This window comes from Chelonia mydas, chromosome 23 (assembly GCF_015237465.2).
Source record: "Chelonia mydas isolate rCheMyd1 chromosome 23, rCheMyd1.pri.v2, whole genome shotgun sequence".
NCBI lineage: Eukaryota > Metazoa > Chordata > Testudines > Cheloniidae > Chelonia > Chelonia mydas.
Window position 1 is genome coordinate 17,072,903 of NC_051263.2, and position 14,945 is coordinate 17,087,847.

Consider the following 14,945-nt stretch of genomic DNA (forward strand, 5'->3'; position numbering starts at 1 on the left):
GGTTTGCGTAGGGGCTCATGGGAAATGGAGTCTGGAGAATCTCCCCGCCCCCCGCAGCGGTTCCCCCGGGGGGGGCCTGGCCCCGCCCCGTTCTCGGACCCCTCCCCTCGGAGCGCCCTTTGTGGGCGGGGCGTGGGAGAGTCCCGCCCCCACTCACAGCCGGGGGTGTCTGCGCACGTGGGTTGCCGCGGGGGGGTCATTCTCCAGCCCCCCTTGCCCCCCCCCCCCCACAAAGCACTCGGAGGCGGCGCCTGTGCGGGCGGGAGGCCGGTTTATTGCCGGGCGGCGGGAGGCACCAGGCCCATGCGGGGGGGCACAGGGGGAGCCCCCCCGGCTGATGGGCTGCGGGGGACGCGCGGGGGGGGAGGTCTCCACGTGGGGGGCTGGGGGGGCCGAGGCTGCTCCGTCTCCGGGCTCATTTCCAGCGGCCGCCCAGGCGGCCCTTGGGGGCCCCCTTCTTGCTGCGGAGAGAACAGGGGAGGGGGCGGGTGAGAAAAGGCGTCAGCAGCGCCCCAGATCCCCGCCCCCCTCCCCCCCGGGGCCCCTCCCCCGGGCCCAGCCCGGCCTCACCCCCCCCCCCCCCGGCCAGCTGGCCTCGGCATCCGCCCCGCGCTGCCCCCCTCCCCCGCCCGCCCGGGCAGCTGGGAGGGGGGAGAAGCATTTGCGGGGGTTGATCCCGGGACCCCCCCCCCCCACTTCCCCGAGAGGGACACCGCGGAGGCTACTCACAATTTCTGGGCATGGCTGATGCTGTTGTAAAGGATGTTAATCTGCAAACGGGGGGGGGGAGAACGAGTTATTACCCAGCTGGGCCAGCCTCTGCCCCCCCCGGAGCCAGCCAATGCCCCACCCCGGGGCTGGATGGAGCCGGCGCCCCCTAGCGGGGAAAGGCCCCCCCGGCCCCCTTCTCTCACCTCGTATTTCTGGCGCTTGAGTTTCTCCATGAGGTCAAACTTCTCCGACTCCAGCTGGTGGATCCACTCGTGCAGCTCCTTGGCCTTCTCCCTGTGGGGCCAGGAGGAGGCGCTGTCGGGATCGGGGCAGCTGCCAGTCACGCCCCCGCCCCGCACGGGCCCCTCGTACCCAGAGCGCCCCGGGAAACGGGAGGCATGCGCCACCCGAGGTAGCCGTGCTTGCTAGCCCCAGCGGCTCATGGGAACGACACGCAGAGCATCATGGGAAAGGGGGGCATAGACGGGCCAAGGTAGCCATGGTCGCTAACCCCAGGGGATCATGGGAACAAAGTGCAGAGCATCATGGGAAATGGGGGCACAGATGGGCCAAGGTAGCCATGGTCGCTAACCCCAGGGGATCATGGGAACAACGCGCTGAGCATCATGGGAAAGGGGGGCATAGACCGGCCAAGAGGTAGCCATGGTCGCTAACCCCAGGGGATCATGGGAACAAAGCGCCGAGCATCATGAGAAATGGGACCATAGATGGCCAAGAGGTAGCCGTGGTCACTAACCCCAGGGGATCATGGAAAATGGGAACCAAGAGAAGAGCATCATGGGAAACGGACACAGATGACCAAAGTAGCGATTGATCAGGTTGTTAACCTCAAGGGATTATGGGTAATGAGAACCAAGTGCAGAGCCTCATGGGAAATGGGACCATAGATGGCCAAGGGGGAGCCATGGTTGCTAACCCTAAGGGATCATGGGAAATGGGAACCCAGCACAGAGCATTGTGGGAAATGAAGTCCCCTGAGCGCCCACCCCTACTGCACCCCCTGTACCTCAGCTCATCCTCCCGCATGCTGTCGATGTTTAGGGGCTTCCGTCGCTCGGCCAAGATCCGGTTCTTCATCTCCCGCCCCGTCTGCCGCTTGCCCCGCTTCTGCTCAGCCTGGCAAACAGGGCATGGGGGTCACGTCAACACGGGCTCCCTCCAGAGGCAGCCCCTCTGGGGTGGGACTCCGGGGGCTGGTTATACAGAGACCCTTCCCCCGGTGCTGAGATGTGGCCATCTCTGGGGTGGAATGCCAGGGTTGGTTATACGGGGACCCCTCACCGGGCGCCGAGATGCAGCTGCCTCTGGGGTGGAGCAGCCGGTGATTTTCAGACCGCTCCCCATACTCCTCCCCCCCCCCCTCACCTTGACCAGATAGCCGCCGAAATGAGGCATGTTGGACAGAACTTTCTTCTTCTTGGCGTCGTCTTCGGCCCGTTTCTTGGCCTCCTCCTCCTCCTTGCGCAGCTTCTCTTCCTGCATGTGTGGGGGGGAGCAGAGCTGTCAGCCACGCAGCTGGGGGGGGCACAGACTGGAGGGGGCGATCCCGCTCCAGCCCAGGAGTGGGGGGGGGGTTGTGGGGGGACTCACCGCTAGCTTGGCCTGGCGTTCCCGCTCCTTCTCGGTCCGGACCCGCACCTGCTCGTTCCGTTCCGCTCGGCGGCGCTCCTGCCAGGGGCCCGGTGACGGGTCAGGGCATGGCCTGCCACCCACAGCGCTCTCCAGCTGGCCCCACCTCTTCCCCAGAACCCACAGTCCGCCTGGCATGCCCCCGGTATCCACAATCCCCTGCCCTGCCCCCCGGTACCCACAATCCGCCTGGTATTCCCCCCGGTACCCACAATCCCCTGCCCTGCCCCCCCTACCCACAATCCCCTGCCCTGCCCCCTGTACCTACAATCCGCCTGGCATACCCCCCTGGTACCCACAATCCGTGTGGTATTCCCCCCAGTACCCACAATTCCCTGCCCTGCCCCCCATACCCACAATCCCCTGCCCTGCCCCCTGTACCTACAATCTGCCTGGCACACCCCCCTGGTACCCACAATCTGCCTGGTATTCCCCCCGGTACCCACAATTCCCTGCCCTGCCCCCCATACCCACAATCCCCTGCCCTGACCCCTGTACGTACAATCCGCCTGGCACACCCCCCTGGTACCCACAATCCCCTACCCTGCCCCCCCGGTACCCACAATCCGCCTGGTATTCCTCCCTGGTACCCACAATCCCCTGCCCTGCCCCCTGTACCTACAATCCGCCTGGCACACCCCCCTGGTACCCACAATCCGCCTGGTATTCCCCCCGGTACCCACAATTCTCTGCCCTGCCCCCCCTACCCACAATCCCCTGCCCTGCCCCCTGTACCTACAATCTGCCTGGCACACCCCCCTGGTACCCACAATCTGCCTGGTATTCCCCCCGGTACCTACAATTCCCTGCCCTGCCCCCTGTACCTACAATCCGCCTGGCACACCCCCCTGGTACCCACAATCCCCTACCCTGCCCCCCGGTACCCACAATCCGCCTGGTATTCCTCCCTGGTACCCACAATCCCCTGCCCTGCCCCCTGTACCTACAATCCGCCTGGCACATCCCCCTGGTACCCACAATCCGCCTGGTATTCCCCCCGATACCCACAATTCCCTGCCATGCCCCCCCATACCCACAATCCCCTGCCCTGCCCCCCTGCACCTACAATCTTCCTAGCACACCCCCAGCACCCACAATTCCTTGCCCTGCCCTATGTACCCACAACGGCCCTCCCTCGCCCCGCACACCCCAGAACCCACAATTCTCTCCATCAAGCCGATGAGCTCCTCCTCCTCCTTCTTCCTCTGCTCGAAGTGCACGTCGATGAGCGTCTGCAGCTCCAGCAGGTCCTTCTCCATGCGCTTGCGGTGAATGTCCTGGGGGGCAGAGACAGCATGAGCTGGGGGGCACCCCACGTGGGGGGGAGTGCCCTCTGCTGAGCCCCCGCGCCCCACAGCCCCTGCTCAGCCCATAGTCCCGCACAGCCCAGCGCCCCCTGCTGAGTCCCCCCTGCTCCCTGCAGCCCAGTGCCCCCCGCTGAGCCCCCCGCAGCTCAGCACCCCCCGCTGAGCCCCCCGCCCTGCTCCCCGCAGCCCCTGCTCAGCCCATAGTCCCGCACAGCCCAGCGCCCCCTGCTGAGTCCCCCCCTGCTCCCTGCAGCCCAGTGCCCCCCGCTGAGCCCCCCGCAGCCCAGCGGGATCTCTCTCAGGACACTCACATCAAAGTCCACTCTCTCCCCATCAGGGATCTTCGGGGGGGCCAGCTGGGGAACTAACGGCCTGCTGCGGGCGGGAAGGGATAAGAAACAAGACAAAGAGGAAAGGGTTTCGCGATTGACTGTTACAAGTTCAGACCTCTCCCCCGGTCCCAGGACTCGGACCCTCTGAGGTGGGGCGGGGGGCTGGGCATACTGGAACCCCCCGCCCAGCACTAAGACGCAGCCCCGCTGGGGTCGAGCGCGGGAGCTGCATATACGGGGACCCCTCGCCCAGCAGTAGGATGCAACCCCTCTCGGGTGGGGCGCGGTGGCTGGCTATATAGAGTCGCTCAATGCATTGGGACACTACTCCTGTCCAGGTTGTGGGGTTCCCTGCTCTGACATGTGGGGTGCAGGCTGCACCCCAGGTGTGAGTGGAAGTGGGGGATCCCCCATCTTAAACTCCCCCCCCCAATGGGTACCGCAGTTACCTGGGTTTGGGACGCTCCTCTTCTGTGAAGAGAACAAGAGAAACATTGTTATTAGACAGAGAGAGGGAAACAACTTGTGTGTGGGGGGAATTGTGGGGAACTGGGGGGGACACCCCAAAAACCTCTTAGCAAGAAAGCCCCTGATATGCTCCACCTGTATCCAGTTCAGATGTTAGGGTACCTTCATAAGGGGAGGTGAGAATTGATGTGTGTGTGGGGGGAATCCACGGACAGATGGCCCCCCTCGGGCAGGGTTGGAGAGAGTCCTGGCTGTTAAATAAAAAAAAGGAAGGGAAAAAAAGGGAGGAAGAAAAATGTATCCCTGAAGAAGAGAAGAAAATCCGTGAGGAGTGCGGGGGGCTGCAAGGTGGGGTGCAGGGAGCGGCACCGGAGATCCAAGGAGGGGGGGGTGTCATAAGAATAGCCGCGGAGAAGGGTTTGGTGGAGGATGATGCTGGAGAAAGCCAGAGCAAAAAAGTCCTTCCAATGGAAGGTTTTTTGGGGGGCAAGTAAAGGGTTAGAGAAGGAGGGTAAGGAGGACGTGTCCCCCGGAAGGGGCCTGCAGTGGGGGCGGGCTCCCCCACCCCAGGGGACACAGACCGTGTCTCTCGTGAGTAGTTTTAGAGGCAAGCAAGCTCTGCAGCTGCCACGTCTCTATGTAGATAGAGGCTCATATACATTCAGCGCCCCCCGCCCCCAGCAGCTCCCCTTCCAGCCCCCTCCTCCCCAGTGCAGTCAGGGGTGATTCCGGATGGACCCGGGGGGAGCTGAGATCAGAATCTGGCCCTGTCCCCACTGCAAACAGAAGTGACTCCGGATTTGGGGTGGGGTGGGGGGGGAGGACTGAGATCAGAATCTGGCCCTGTCCCCACTGCAAACAGAAGTGACTCTGGATTTGGGGTGGGGGGGAGGACTGAGATCAAAATCTAGCCCTGTCCCCACTGCAAACAGAAGTGACTCCGGATTTGGGGTGGGGTGGGGGGCAGGACTGAGGTCTGAATCCAGCACTGACCCCACTGCAAACAGGAGTGACTCCAGATTGACCCTGGGGAAGCTGAGCTCAGACCTTCCCCCGTGACAACAGAACCCCGTGAATGTATATTTGGGTCATGGCCATGCACCCGGGAACCGAACTGTATCCCATACGGTCGCCGGGCGTAGCGATCCATTCTTCCCGCCAGGCCCCGGGCTGCACCCCAGACCCGCCGCGGATACATGGGGAGCACACGCCCGGCCGCCCATGTATCGGGACCCGCACCGGCCGGCCACACACGCGGGGTTTGCGGGAGCCCACGTCTATATCCCAACCCAGCCTGGCCGGCGAGGGATTTACCACCTGCCCTGCCCCCAGGCTGAGATATAGAGAGAAACATACGGGGGGAGGGGGGCGCCCCGGGCAGAGCTGGGCGGGGGCCGTGCCAGGGACCCAGGGACCAGGCTAGAGTGGGAGGGTGGAGGTGTCAGTCACTGGGGTGCAGGGATCCCCGGCCTCTAGGTGGCGCCCTCCCTCCATGCCAAAAACCAGCCATTTCTAGGCAAGGCCCAGGCCGCCGCCAATCCAGCCACTGCCCTCTATCCACCCCCTGCCCCCCAGCCACCCCCCTCTATCCCCCCCAGCCATCCCCCCTCTATCCACCTCCACCCCCCCAATCCAACCACCGCCCTCTATCCACCCCCTGCCCCCCAGCCACCCTCCCTCTATCCCCCCATCCACCCCCACCCACCCCCACGCACCCCATCTATCCACCCCCATCCACCCCCACCCACCCCCTACCATCCACCCCCTGCCACCCTCCATCCATCCACCCCCTCTATCCACCCCAGCCACCCCCACCATCCACCCCAGCCACCCCCCATCCACCCACCCCCCTCTATCTACCCCATCCACCCCATCCACCCCAGCCCCCCCATCCACCCCAGCCCCCCATCCACCTCCCATCCATTCACCCACCCCAGCCACCCCCTCTATCCACCCCAGCCACCCCCACCATCCACCCCAGCCACCCCCCATCCACCCACCCCCCTCTATCTACCCCATCCACCCCATCCACCCTCCTCTATCCACCCCATCCACCCCAGCCCCCCATCCACCTCCCATCCATTCACCCACCCCCAGCCACCCCCTCTATCCACCCCAGCCACCCCCACCATCCACCCCAGCCACCCCCCATCCACCCACCCCCCTCTATCTACCCCATCCACCCCATCCACCCTCCTCTATCCACCCCATCCACCCCAGCCCCCCATCCACCTCCCATCCATTCACCCACCCCAGCCACCCCCTCTATCCACCCCAGCCACCCCCCATCCACCCACCCCCCTCTATCTACCCCATCCACCCCATCCACCCTCCTCTATCCACCCCATCCACCCCAGCCCCCCATCCACCTCCCATCCATTCACCCACCCCCTCTATCCACCCCCAGCCACCCCCCATCCATATCTCTCTATCTATCCATCCACATACACCCCTGTGTCTGTCCCTCCACCCCCGTGTCCAGCCATCGTAGCCGCCCCTCCTGGGGACTGGACAGTGCGGACACCAGGCCCAGGGGCGGGGGTGTGTGATTTACCCTGGAGGGGGATAAGGCCTGGGGGTCCCAGCCCAGCTCTGCCCATCCCCCGCTGCGCCGGCGCCACCCCCCCACCCTCAGCCGGTGGGGGCAGGGTGGCGCCCCACCGAAGCCCCCACCTCAGGGGTATTTCTCCAAGGAGGAAGCGAAGCAGGAAAATACCTGGCTCTGCGGCCGGCTGGGGTTCCTCAGACACTGCACAGCCATGGGGCGGGGGGCAGGGGTTTAAGGGCAGGTATGGGGGAGGGGGAGGGGAGGGAAGATTGGGGAGGGGGGGAGGAGAGATCGGGGGTGGGGGGAGCGAGCGCGGGAGAGAAACGGAGAGGCGGTTAAACCAAGGCAGCTCAGGTGGGGGCCCATTAAATCCGGTTACTCATTAGTGGGGGGGGGACTGCCCCCCGCCCCCCTTTCAATGTCCCTGCCCATCCCCCTCCCCCACCCGGGTGAGATCACAATGTGCCCCCCCAACACATGCGAAGCGGGATGGGATGTGAGGGGAGAGGGGCAGTGATCCAGTGAGGGGGGAAGGGTGCTGCACTGGGGGGTAGTGATGCAGTGGGGGGCAGTGATGTAGTGGGGGCTGTGGGGGAAGGGCCCTGCAGTGACGCAGTGGCGGGAGGAGAGTGAAGGGCCCTGCAGTGATGCAGTGGGGGACAGAGATGCACTGGGCAGCTGTGGGGGAAGGGCCTGCAGTGATGCAGTGTGGGGGAGGGGGAAAGGGCCCTGCAGTGGAGCGGAGGGGGGAAGGCCCTGCAGTGACGCAGTGAAGGGAAGGGGGGGAAGAGTCCTGCAGTGACACAGTGGAGAGGAGGGGAGGAAGGGCCCTGCAGTGATGGGGAGGGGGGAAGGGCTCTGCAGTGACACAGTGGAGGGGAGTGGGGAGGGCCCTGCAGTGATGCAGTGTGGGGGGGAGGGGCCCTGCAGTAACGCAGTGGGGAGATGTCCCAAGTCAGGAACACACTTGGCATCCTCTGCACTGCCCCCACCCTGGCTGATGCCCCCATGGCCACCCCACCGCCAGCCCCCTGGGGAGGAAAAAACCCTTCAGCCGACAAACCAGAAAGGGAGGAAGCCTGTGAAGAGAAAACCTAACATGGACGAGAGCAAACGTGATGGGAACAGAACCCAGGAGTCCTGGCTCCCAGCCCCCTCTTCTCTAACCACTGGACCCCACTCCCCTGCCAGAGCTGGGGAGAGAACCCAGGAGTCCTGGCTCCCAGCCCCAGCCCCATTCTACCCTTAGCCCCCACTCCCATCAAGTTGCTTGTTCCTGATTCCAGCTGGAATGTGAGGTCTCTGTTCCTGGTGACCTAGAGGAAAGAGTGGGGTCCCCACGGCATGGGGGGCGGCAGGTGTGCAGCTGTCTCACCTTCCTCCTCCTCAGCCTCCTCAGCCTGTTCCTCTTCTTCAGAGAGAGAGAGAGAGAGAAAGAGAGCAAGGGGTTAGTGCTGGGCTGTGTGTTCCCGGGGTCCCATCTCAGAGGGCAGATTGCAGGAGTCGGGGGGGAGGGTGTCTGGGGGGAAGGTTTTGGGGGGTGGGGTGTAAAGCTGGGCCACATAAGGTTAAGCAAATCAGCAGGCTGGGTGACCTGGAAGCAACCCTTAAGGACGTTTCAAAAGGGCACAGCCACGGTGAAAAAGGCCATTCCTGGTAGACAGGTATCAGAGCTGTGTTGAGGAGCCTTGAGCCTTTAACCTGTTTGCCCTCATTGTTAGAGACACAAAGAGCAGCTGCTAAATGTGTCTCCATTTACCGCAAGCTGCTGGTGGGATCGAATTAGCTGGTAGACGCTGCATCGTAGAATCATAGAATCATAGAATATCAGGGTTGGAAGGGACCTCAGGAGGTCACCTAGTCCAACCCCCTGCTCAAAGCAGGACCAATCCCCAATTAAATCATCCCAGCCAGGGCTTTGTCAAGCCTGACCTTAAAAACTTCTAAGGAAGGAGATTCTACCACCTCCCTAGGTAACGCATTCCAGTGTTTCACCACCTTCCTAGTGAAAAAGTTTTTCCTAATATCCAACCTAAACCTCCCCCACTGCAACTTGAGACCATTACTCCTTGTTCTGTCATCCGCTACCACTGAGAATAGTCTAGAACCATCCTCTTTGGAACCACCTCTCAGGTAGTTGAAAGCAGCTATCAAATCCCCCCTCATTCTTCTCTTCTGCAGACTAAACAATCCCAGTTCCCTCAGCCTCTCCTCATAAGTCATGTGTTCCAGATCCCTAATCATCTTTGTTGCCCTTCGCTGGACTCTCTCCAATTTTTCCACATCCTTCTTGTAGTGTGGGGCCCAAAACTGGACACAATACTCCAGATGAGGCCTCACCAATGTCGAATAGAGGGGAACGATCGATCTGCTGGCAATGCCCCTACTTATACAGCCCAAAATGCCATTGGCCTTCTTGGCAACAAGGGCACACTGTTGACTCATATCCAGCTTCTCGTCCACTGTCACCCCTAGGTCCTTTTCCGCAGAACTGCTGCCGAGCCATTCGGTCCCTAGTCTGTAGCGGTGCATTGGATTCTTCCGTCCTAAGTGCAGGACCCTGCACTTATCCTTGTTGAACCTCATCAGATTTCTTTTGGCCCAATCCTCCAATTTGTCTAAGTCCCTCTGTATCCTATCCCTACCTGCCACCGTATCTACCACTCCTCCTAGTTTAGTATCATCCGCAAATTTGCTGAGAGTGCAATCCACACCATCCTCCAGATCATTTATGAAGATATTGAACAAAACCGGCCCCAGGACCGACCCTTGGGGCACTCCACTTGATACCGGCTGCCATCTAGACATGGAGCCATTGATCACTACCCGTTGAGCCTGACAATCTAGCCAACTTTCTACCCACCTTAGAGTGCATTCATCCAGCCCATACTTCTTTAACTTGCTGACAAGAATACCGTGGGAGACCGTGTCAAAAGCTTTGCTAAAGTCAAGAAACAATACATCCACTGCTTTCCCTTCATCCACAGAACCAGTAATCTCATCATAGAAGGCGATTAGATTAGTCAGGCATGACCTTCCCTTGGTGAATCCATGCTGACTGTTCCTGATCACTTTCCTCTCGTGTAAGTGCTTCAGGATTGATTCCTTGAGGACCTGCTCCATGATTTTTCCGGGACTGAGGTGAGGCTGACTGGCCTGTAGTTCCCAGGATCCTCCTTCTTCCCTTTTTTAAAGATGGGCACTACAGTAGCCTTTTTCCAGTCGTCCGGGACTTCCCCCAGTCGCCATGAGTTTTCAAAGATAATGGCCAGTGGCTCTGCAATCACAGCCGCCAACTCCTTTAGCACTCTCGGATGCAACGCATCCGGCCCCATGGACTTGTGCACGTCCAGCTTTTCTAAATAGTCCCTAACCACTTCTTTCTCCACAGAGGGCTGGCCACCTACTCCCCATGCCGTGCCTGTCCCCTAATGCTCTGTCGCTGTCTTCTAGCGACTCGGAGAGCAAATCTTATCCCCCGGATGGGATGTGTGGTGTAATAACTCCTTGGGCCTCATCTGTCCTCGAAACCCACAGTTCACCCTTTGGGACCCTTGTCTTTTATTTTTCCTGAGCAGTCTCAGGTTTTGGGGTTGAGGATTGGCCATGAGCGTGTGTTTGGGGGTGGGGAGGTGGGGCGAGATCTGAAATATTCATTGACCGGGGAGCAATTGTGTCTGATCCTTTGGGATTAGAAAGAACCTCACCCAGGGTAAAATGGGGTTTTGAATAACCTCTCACTATATTTGATGGGGCTCACTGGATGGGAACCTAAATGGGGTGGCGTTCGGCTTCGGGTTAACCGGCCTGGTGCTACAGAAGCTGGTTTGTTACTGGCTCGGTTAATCTGATTGTAAACCATCGGTTTGGAGGTGGGGCGGCTGCCCTGGTTCTTGCAGTCTGCCCTCAGGGTGGCCTTCTCAGTGCGGCCCATCCAGGCAGCCGGTCACAGGGGGAAGGTTTTTTTGGGGGGGGTCAGTGGGGGGGGGGAACCAGGTCTCCCAGAGGCTGTGATAGCCCCGGCCAAGAAGCCGGGGGCTCCGTCTCTTCCCCTGCGGCCGCCTCCTCTGGGGCGAAAAGACAGACCATCAGAGACAGATGTTGGGGGGGTGGGGGTTGGAACCCTCCGTCCTTCCTTCCTCCAGCCATCCCCCCACCCCACCCTCCCCCTCACGCTGGGGCCAGGCCTAGAGCATATTTGACTTCAGACACAAATTTGATTATTTAAAGGGGAACAGGGGCAGGGGCATAAGCCCCCCCACCCCACCCCCAATTCCATTCAGAAGAGCAGCTAAGTCTGTGAAAGAAGACGGATTCCTGTCCAGGCAGCCTTGCCCTTTAAGAAGGCTGGCCCTACAAATACTTGTCTGCAGACAGAAATTGAAACATTAAAGGGGAGTTGGGGGTGGAGCATAGGGAAGCCACTTTGCCATCCTGTTTTAGGGGTGGAATATGTCGGATGATGACTTTCCCTTTAAGAGGGCAAGACCTACCAATATTTGTCTGCAGATAGAAATTTAAAAATTAAAAGGGAGTTGGAAGGTGATTCTAATAATGATGCCCCTAAACCCAGCCCCTCCCAAAGCAGCACTTGGGGCAGCCATAAGATGTGGGTCAAATAAATAACCATAAATAATAACGACTAATAATATCCATACGAAATAGCCTTTAAGGGAAAGTAGCAGGCTGAATGATGTTGATACTTAGGGTTAGGGTTAGGATAGTAATTCTGATGGATAGTAATTATTAACCTTCAGTCATTAAATACTAAAATGTGTGTATAGTACATTTGTAAGAATTTATAATTGATTATTAACACCCGTCAGTAAGCATTTCAATATAAAATATCTATATAAATTAATAATTTTATTGATTAACCATATGTTGTTAAATATTTGACTATAAAATATAGAACTAAATGATTAGATAATTATTATTTATAATTATTAACCATCTGTTATTGATATTTAAATATTAAAATATGAAGATAATAAATTTTAACCTTTTCTTATTGATAACTGTTAACTATCTTCCATTAAATATTTGACTGTTAAAATCTATAGATTTTATAGATTTTAGAATCTATAAAATATAGAATCATTAAATTATGAACCATTTCTTATTGATAGTAATTACCACCTATAATTAAATATTCAAATAGTAAAATATTTAAATGATAATTGCATTATTAAGATCATAATTAACCACTTGTCATTAACTAAGTAAACCTTAAAATTGTATGTAACGATTAAATTACCAATCATTATTGATCGTCATTATAACCTGCTATCATTAAATATTTGAATAATAAAATATTTACATAATAATTATACTCTCTGTTACTGTTCATCATTATCAGCCAGCAATAAATATTAAAATCTAAACAGGATAAGTAAATGATTAATCATTTAGTATTGGAAATAATTATTAGCCACTGGTCATTGATTATTTGTCTGTAAACACGGCTACACAATGATGAAGTTACTAACCATCATTTAATCACTGATTGGCTAGTGACTGGTTATTAACCATACTAGATTGTACCTATTGCCCTATTAGGCATGAAGAGGTTCATATCATGGGACGAATCCCTGTATGTCCACTGTAACACGACCCGATTATCCATGAGCTATGGATGCCGGTTGGCCTAAGAACAAATGGGGATGGAGCGACTGAGAAGGGAAATACCTGGCCTGACCCATCCGAGGGGGCCTTGGCCTCTTCCCTGGCCACACGTTCCCTCAGTGGCTCAGACAACTCCTGCCCCAGACTGACCCACTGGGGTCTTCTCCTCCTCTCTCACTGCCAGTGGAGGCCCCAGTCATTAGCTAATAATGGCTAATTAACAGAGACCAGGGATTAACTGATTGTGGCGGTGGGAGGGGGGTAAAGCGTCACGTACCTTCATGCTGCTCCCTGCAGAGAAAAGGAGAGAGAGAGAGAGAGAAGCTTGTTGCATATTAGTATAGTCAGCACCTGACATGGGTCCTGACTCATCCAGGGCTGCTGTGTGCCAGGGACCCCCTGCCTTCCCAGGATTAAGATCCATGGGGCAGCCCAAATTAATTCAGTTCCAGGGCAGGGACTGGCTGGCTCGGAGGGCAGGGCAGGGAATGGGGCACGGGGTCTTTCCCCTCTTGGGGGTGCCAGCTCCCATCCGGCCCCAGGGTGGGGGCTGGCTGGTTCAGGGGAAGTGGGGGGGCAGGGAATGGGGCACAGGGCCTTTCCCCTCTCAGGGGCACCGGCTCCCATCCAGTCCCAGGGCGGGGGCTGACTGGTTCAGGGGAGGCGGGGGGGGGGGCAGGGAATGGGGCATGGGGCATTTCTTCTCTAGGGGGCACTGGCTCCCATCCGGCCCCAGGGTGGGGGCTGGCTAACTCGGGGTGCTGGGGCGTTCACTTACTCCTCATACTCCACCTCTTCTGCATCAGACATGGTGATGGCTGATGGGGTTCACCTGTGGGGGGGAGAAATAGACACAGATCAGCACTTTGGTGGTGGGGGAAGGTTTCAGGCCTGGGCGAGCAGGGGGCTGCGGGTCCGGAGTGAGGGTCACCAGCAGGGCTTGGGGAACAGGGTGGGGGGCTGGGCTGTCCTTGGGGTGGCCTCAGAGCTCAGGGTGCACTGTGGGGGGGAGCCGGCAGCTGCCGAAAGGTCAGAGCTATTTCGGGGTCTGGCTGCCTTTGTCTCCTGCATTTGTCTCTCTGTGTCTCTAAATAACAATGCGGGCAGGCAGGTGGTCAGATGCCAGGATCTGCCCTGTGCCAGACCCCCCCACCACACCCCCCCCGCCGTCACTCCTGCGCCAAGCGTCCCGGTCTCAGCCGGGCTGAGAGATGCAGCCACTCTGCTCCCCGGGCCTCTGGGGGCACTGTCCTCTGGCTCCTCACACCCCCTGTACCCCAGCCGCTCACCAGCACCCCCCAGCTGCCCTCCAGCACCTGCCTGGAGGGTTTGAGTTGGGGGGCAGGTTCTGGGGTGACTTTGGGAGGGAGGATTTGGAGGGGTCAGGGGTGACTGGGGGAGGGTTGGGGGGTTCGGGGTGACTTTGGGAGGGAGGATTTGGAGGGCTCAGGGGTGAATGGGGGAGGGTTGGGGGGTTGGGGTGACTTTGGGAGGGAGGATTTGGAGGGGTCAGGGGTGACTGGTGGAGGGTTGGGGGGTTGGGGGTGACTTTGGGAGGGAGGATTTGGAGGGGTCAGGGGTGACTGGGGGAGGGCTTGGTGGGCCAGGTGGGAGTTTGGGGAGAAGGTTCCAGGGGTCAGGGGTGAGTTTGGGGGAAAGGTTTGGAGGGGCTGGGAGTGGGGCTGGGGACAAGTTTTGGGGGGTCAGGGCAAGACTTTGAGGGAAGTTTATAGGGTGCATTCAGGGGGAAAGACTAGGAGGTCAGGGGTGAGTTGGGGGACAGGGTTGAGGGGGTCTTTGGCAGTTCTGTATTTCACCATGGATCCCCTCCAGTGGGGGACCCCAGGTGCCCCCACCCTGCAGCCCCCCCCCCGGAACCCCACAGCCCTGGTACCTGGGGATGGGCAGTCGGTTCAGGGCTCCTCAGGCTCTGCACAGAGTCACTCTCTGTGCTGGGGGGGGGGATTTATTAGGGGGAACCAGACACCAGACCCCGCAGCTCCCTCCCACATGATTGGCTGAAGGGGGTGTGACATGCCTGTGATGTCATCAGCAAATTCCTAGGGGAAAAAATTCATATTAATAGGAACAGGGGGACATGAACAGACAGATGGATTTTTGGGGGGGTGCTGTGAGCTTCCCCACAGCAGTGCCCCAGCCAGGGACCCCGGTGCTGCGAGCTTCCCCACTGCAGTGCCCCAGCCAGGGACCCCAGCACTGTGAGCTTCCCCACAGCAGTGCCCCAGCCGGGGACCCCGGCGCTGCGCCCTTCCTCACAGCAGTGCCCCAGCTGGATATCCCAGT

The 14,945-nt window shown here is 58.8% G+C and overlaps 1 protein-coding gene across 3 annotated transcripts; it reads right to left on the minus strand.

Annotated features, from left to right (window-relative positions):
* Window positions 1-251: 251 nt before the first annotated feature.
* TNNT1 (troponin T1, slow skeletal type) lies at window positions 252-14,592 on the minus strand. 3 transcript variants are annotated; one of them, XM_037888443.2, is made up of 14 exons: window positions 14,536-14,592; window positions 13,420-13,473; window positions 12,919-12,932; window positions 8,392-8,427; window positions 7,185-7,217; window positions 4,450-4,471; window positions 3,980-4,043; window positions 3,522-3,638; window positions 2,323-2,400; window positions 2,098-2,208; window positions 1,739-1,848; window positions 915-1,005; window positions 730-770; window positions 252-461 (listed from the first exon to the last, which is right to left on the minus strand). In XM_037888443.2, the coding sequence occupies exons 2-14, from the start codon at window positions 13,449-13,451 to the stop codon at window positions 416-418; spliced, it is 795 nt and encodes a 264-aa protein (XP_037744371.1). In that variant the 5' UTR covers window positions 13,452-13,473; window positions 14,536-14,592; the 3' UTR covers window positions 252-415. The 3 variants fall into 3 exon arrangements, with proteins under 3 accessions (XP_037744371.1, XP_037744372.1, XP_037744373.1); XM_037888444.2 differs by lacking the exon at window positions 7,185-7,217; XM_037888445.2 differs by lacking the exons at window positions 7,185-7,217; window positions 8,392-8,427.
* Between the last annotated feature and the right edge of the window lie 353 nt (window positions 14,593-14,945).

What these genes read in the sequence shown, in the direction of transcription:
- TNNT1 (XM_037888443.2), bottom strand. Translation starts at nt 13,451, where the DNA reads ATGTCTGATGCAGAAGAGGTGGAGTATGAGGA. An exon ending in GGGAGAGAGTGGACTTTGAT is followed by an intron (nt 3,639 to 3,979) that starts GTGAGTGTCCTG and finishes TCTGCCCCCCAG; the next exon opens with GACATTCACCGCAAGCGCAT. An exon ending in ATGCGGGAGGATGAGCTGAG is followed by an intron (nt 1,006 to 1,738) that starts GTACAGGGGGTG and finishes CTGGCCCCACAG; the next exon opens with GGAGAAGGCCAAGGAGCTGC.